The 5,118-nt window shown below is 56.4% G+C and overlaps 1 protein-coding gene across 1 annotated transcript; it reads left to right on the plus strand.

The window, feature by feature from the left end:
* Nucleotides 1-934: 934 nt before the first annotated feature.
* On the plus strand, nt 935-3,525 carry HPS6 (Hermansky-Pudlak syndrome 6). The gene has a single exon (XM_012661652.1). It carries the CDS (start codon nt 969-971, stop codon nt 3,294-3,296), a length of 2,328 nt encoding a protein of 775 aa, XP_012517106.1. The 5' UTR covers nt 935-968; the 3' UTR covers nt 3,297-3,525.
* The last annotated feature ends 1,593 nt before the right edge of the window (nt 3,526-5,118 follow it).

Raw genomic sequence — 5,118 nt, forward strand, 5'->3', positions numbered from 1 at the left:
GCTGAAAATGAGAACACAGAATGAGGCTGATGAAACAGAAATGGATGCAGGTTCTCAAGAAAGATGGGGGTGAGGGAGGAGAGGCAGGGCTCATAAAGAGGGATTGACCTTGGAGAGAGGAGGACTACCACTCACTTGAAAGGGCAATCAAAGGGTGGAAGGACCCTGCATGTAAATTTGTAGGCGTCACCACTGGAGAGATGACACACAAACTCAGTGCCTCTAAGTTTTCTTTCTTTCTTTTTTTTTTTCTAGCAAACTGTTGGTTTGGGTGAATTGTTGCTATGATAAAGTGGTTTGGTGGACTAAGTCTGGAGCCAGATGGCCTGTGGTTGAAATCCCACCTCTACCACTTAATACCCGTGTGATCTCAGCCAGATTGCTTAATCTCTCTGCTTCATTTTCCTTCCGTATCTGCAAAAGAGGAAGGCTAGGTGCAGAAAAAGCTGTCACATAGGAAGTGCTGTGGAAGTGTTAACTATTATTTCCATTAGATCATCATCTCCATGAGGTTGAAGTTTTCTATTTTGTTCAGGGCTGTCTACTCAGAGCCTTGCACAAAGTATGTGCGCAATAAAAATCTCATGAATAAATGAATGCGTAAATTGGGGTGAAAGCCTTGGGAGAGGGACGCTCGCAATTCGGGGCCACTCCGCGGCTTCCTGGGGCCTGGGGCAGCAGGCCTACATCCCGACTAGGAGAACATCCCTAAGGCAGGCGAGGTCTGAGGCGCTGAGACCCTTGGGTGCTGCGGAGGCTCCTCCCCTGGCGGGCGTGTCGCGCCGCCCGGCGCAGGCGGGGGCAATCCCAGAGCTAGCCTGGCGGGCGGGGCGGAGTCGATAGTCCTACCCGGCCTCGGCTCACCTCATCGACGGGGGACGGAAGTCACAGCCCGACTCTCGACTACCCGCGGAACCACAGACAGAGACGGGCCTCCGGCCTGGGTGTGCTCCGGAGGGGGTGGCACCATGAAGCGTGCGGGGACTCTGCGTCTGCTCTCGGACCTGAGCAACTTCAGCGGCGCGGCCCGGCTCCGGGAGTTGCTGGCCGGGGACCCAGCGGTCCGAGTCCGCTGCAGCGCGGACGGCCGCCACCTGCTGCTGCTGCGACCCCCCGGGGCGCCGGCCCCGCAGCTGCTGGTCGCGGTGCGTGGACCCGGCTCGGAACTGGAGCGTTCCTGGCCGACCGGCCAGCCCTCACCACTAGACGCCTTCTTCCTGCCGTGGCCGGCGCGACCTGCGCTGGTCCTGGTGTGGGAGAGTGGCCTAGCCGAGGTGTGGGGCGCGGGGGTGGGGCCTAGCTGGCGGCTACTGCAGAGCACCGAGCTGTGTCCGGGCGGTGGAGCCCGCGTGGTGGCCGTGGCGGTGCCCCGAGGCCGCCTGGTGTGGTGCGAGGAGCGTCGGATCGGTACTGAGGGCCGGCTTGGTCCACCTGCAGCCGCTTTCAGCCACTGCGTGTGCCTCCGCACCCTGGAGCCCAGCGGGGAGGCCAGCACCAATTTGGGCCGCACACATGTCCTGCTACACCACTGCCCCCGTTTTGGGCTGCTGGCCTTCCGCAAAGACCTGTTCCTGGTGCCCACTGCCACCACCTGGCCTGGTGTGGCCCACATTCTGCTCATCTGGAGCCTAGGCAAGGGCAAAGTGATGGTGGCTGCCCCATGTCTTGGCCTCTCCCACAGTAAGAGCCTGAATCCAGGACGAGGGGACACATGGGACTTCCGGACCCTGCTACGAAGCCTTCCTGGGTTATTGTCCCCCAGGGAGCCATTGGCTGTACATACCTGGGCCCCAACTCCCCAGGGCCTGCTGTTGCTTGACTTCAAGGGCACTGTGCACCTAGTGCAGTCCCACGGTGGTACCCGGACTGTGGGCACTCTGCAGGAGGCCCCTGTAGGCCTTCAGGGATCTGCAGCCCTGGGAACATTTCACGGCACTCTGGCTTGTGTGCTGGGCTCTACCTTGGAACTGCTGGACATGGGCAGTGGGCAGCTGCTGGAGAGGAAGGTCCTAAGTACAGACAGAGTACATATGCTGGAACCCCCAGGCCCTGGCATGGAGGATGAGTCAGAGCTGGACACCCGAGGGGGTCTTCGTTTGCTTTCAGCCTTGGGTCTGTTTTGTGTGGGCTGGGAAGCCCCCCAGGGTGTAGAGCTGCCTTCAGCCAAGGACCTCGTGTTTGAGGAGGCCTGCGGGTACTACCAGCAGCGGAGCCTGCGGGGTGCCAAGCTCACCCCAGAGGAACTGAGACACAATAGCACATTCCGGGCACCTCAAGCTCTAGCCTCCATCCTCCAGGGCCACTTGCCCCCATCTACACTGTTGACCACATTGAGGGCTGAGCTTCGGGATTATCGAGGCTTAGAGCAGCTCAAGGCTCAGCTGGTGGCTGGGGATGATGAGGAGGCTGGCTGGACTGAGCTGGCAGAGCAGGAAGTGGCTCGCCTGCTGAGGACCGAGTTGATAGGAGACCGTCTGGCCCAACTCAACACTGTTTTCCAAGCCCTTCCTACAGCAGCCTGGGCTGCCACCCTTAGGACCCTGCAGCTCCAGCCAGATGGGAATGGCAAGCTAAGGTCTCAAGCTCCACCAGATGTATGGAAGAAGGTGCTATGGAGTACAACACCTGGAAATGAACCCCCTAATGGGATACTGCCCCCCTTTGAACTCCTGTGCCAATGCCTCTGCCGGTTGGAGCCTCGATGGCTGCCACCCTTTGTGGAGCTGGCACAGCAGCAGGGTGGGCCGGGCTGGGGGGCAGGGAGCCCGGGGTTGCCCCTGTATCGCCGTGCCCTGGCAGTGCTAGGTGAGGAGGGGGCCAGGCCTGAGGCACTGGAGCTAGAGCTGCTCTTGGGCAGTGGGAGACCTAAAGCTGTGCTTCAAGCTGTAGGGCAGTTGGTGCAAAAGGAACAGTGGGAGCGGGCTCTGGATGCTGGCCTGGCCCTCGGCCCTTCCAGCCCTCTGCTTAGGAGTGAGATCTTCAAACTGCTGCTGGCCGAGTTTGCCCAACACCGCCAGCTTGATGCTCACCTCCCACTCCTTGGCCTCCTGTGCCCACCAGAACTGGCTCCAGCTGAGATCCTGCTTCTACTGCGGACATACCTTCCAGATGAGGTGGGGCCCCCCACCCCATTTCCTGAGCCTGGGGCAGAGGCTCCTCTCACTGTGGGCTTGCTCAGAACCCTGCTGGAGCAGACTGGGGCTCAAGGACGGCCCTCAGGCCCAGTTCTAAGTCTATATGAGGACATCCTATGGGACCCGGGCACTCCACCACCTGCTCCACCTCGGGACTTATGACTACCCTCCAGGCATCAGACCACTGAGGCCTAGAGGCTTGGGCACCATCTGGACAAGGCCTCTGTGTGATTGACATAGGAAATCATTTCTGGGACACACTGATCAGGGAAGGGTGCCTAGGAGTTGGAGGGGGCCGTGGTAGAAACTGTATATGCAATCTCTTCTGTCTTCTGAAGCAATTTTTAAGATATATATGTATGCGTTAAATATATACACAATTTAATATATACACAGATGTGTGTTTTTAAACAGCTGAGGGTCTCAGAGGTTGTGGGTTATAGAGGGAGTGGTTGGATCTGGATCTTTTTTTTTTTGAAACAGGGTCTTGCTCTGTTGCCTAGGCTAGAGTGCAGTGGCGTCATCATAGCACACTACAGCCTCCAACTCATGGGCTTATTCAATCCTCTTGCCTCAGCCTCCTAAGCAGTCAGGACTACAGGCATGCACCACCACGCCCAGCTAATTATTTTATTTTTTGTAAAGACAGATCTCACTGTTGCCCAGCCTGGTCTCAAACTCCTAGGCTCAAGCGATCCACCTGCCTCAGCCTCCCAGAGCATTAGGATTACAGGTGTGAGCCACCATGCCAGCCTGGATCTGGGTCTTTTGGCTAAAGCATATACTTCCAATCATGAAAGTAATCGACATTTATGAGCATTTAATATGTGCCAGGCACTCTGCTGGTCTTTATATAATCCCCCATTTAATGCTTCTCATAATCCTATGGGGAAAGTACTATTTAATAATAGTATCCCCATTTTACAGGTGAGGAAATAGAGATTTAGAAAAATTAAGTGACTTGACCAAGGTCAGTCAGCTAGAAAGTAGCAACTCTAAGATTAGAGTCACCTCACTCAACCACCCAAGAGCTCCTACCTGCTCGAGCTTGGATGCACTCCTCATCCCTGGCTCAATGCTAGCTTCTCTAGCCTGTTGTGAGGAGGGGCACTGCAAAGCTACACCCTTCCTCTCCCCAGGGCTCTCTTGCTCCCAGATGGAACTGCAGTGGGCTGTGGGTCCATGCCTGTTTCACCCAGGGTTCCTGGAGTAGCCTCTGGTTTAGGGGAAGATTTGCCACAGACAAGAGAGCTCCCTGCAGAATTCTCTGGCTTAGTATTAATAACAAGATTCACTGGAGCAGAGCTACTTGGAGGATCCCACATTCCTGCTGACTCCCCAAGCCAAGAAATAAGAGCATCTATAGCACAGACTGATGTGTGTCTGGATTTGTTAAACAAGATCATGTCCAAAGAGGCCTGGGCTCTATGCCCACTTCTACCCAAGTGACCCCTCGGCCTGGATCTAGCTTAGGGTAGGGCTCTGGATGCTGCTACTCACCATCACCCTGAGCCCCAGCAACTCCTTGTCCAAGGCTGGGGCCAAGGTTAGGACTGCCCAGCTTTGTCCTCAGCTGGGACTTGCAGCTTGCATTCTACACAGGCTCATTGTGGGCTTAAGGTGGACTCTTAGGCTCATATGGGACTAGGGACAGTTCCTTAGTCTCCCGAGGGAAGGGAATAGCTCTCAGTCCTATCCATAGCTAATGTTAACTCTTCAGCCTCATGGAGATCCCGATGTGGCTCATCTGCATGGCCAAGTCCTGGAATGGTTCCTCAGCCTCACTGAAGTCTTGGGATAGCACCTTGGCCTCATCTAGCACTTAGAGGGCCCTTGTCCTGGCCCTCAAACCAGGCTGTCTACCAACACTGAGAGTTAAGCTACCAGCCCTTAAGCTACTGCTCTTCCCAGAAGCCCAGGGATAGGGATAGTTCCTCCCTGGGCCTCCACCTCAGCCCCTTCCTGGTCTGGGAGGAGCTCCTTA

This window comes from Propithecus coquereli, unplaced genomic scaffold (assembly GCF_000956105.1).
Source record: "Propithecus coquereli isolate 6110/MARCELLA unplaced genomic scaffold, Pcoq_1.0 Scaffold73, whole genome shotgun sequence".
NCBI classification, from domain to species: Eukaryota; Metazoa; Chordata; class Mammalia; order Primates; family Indriidae; genus Propithecus; species Propithecus coquereli.

Bases quoted from the DNA above. Each gene is read 5' to 3' on its own strand.
- HPS6 (XM_012661652.1), top strand. From the start codon at position 969: ATGAAGCGTGCGGGGACTCTGCGTCTGCTCTCGGACCTGAGCAACTTC.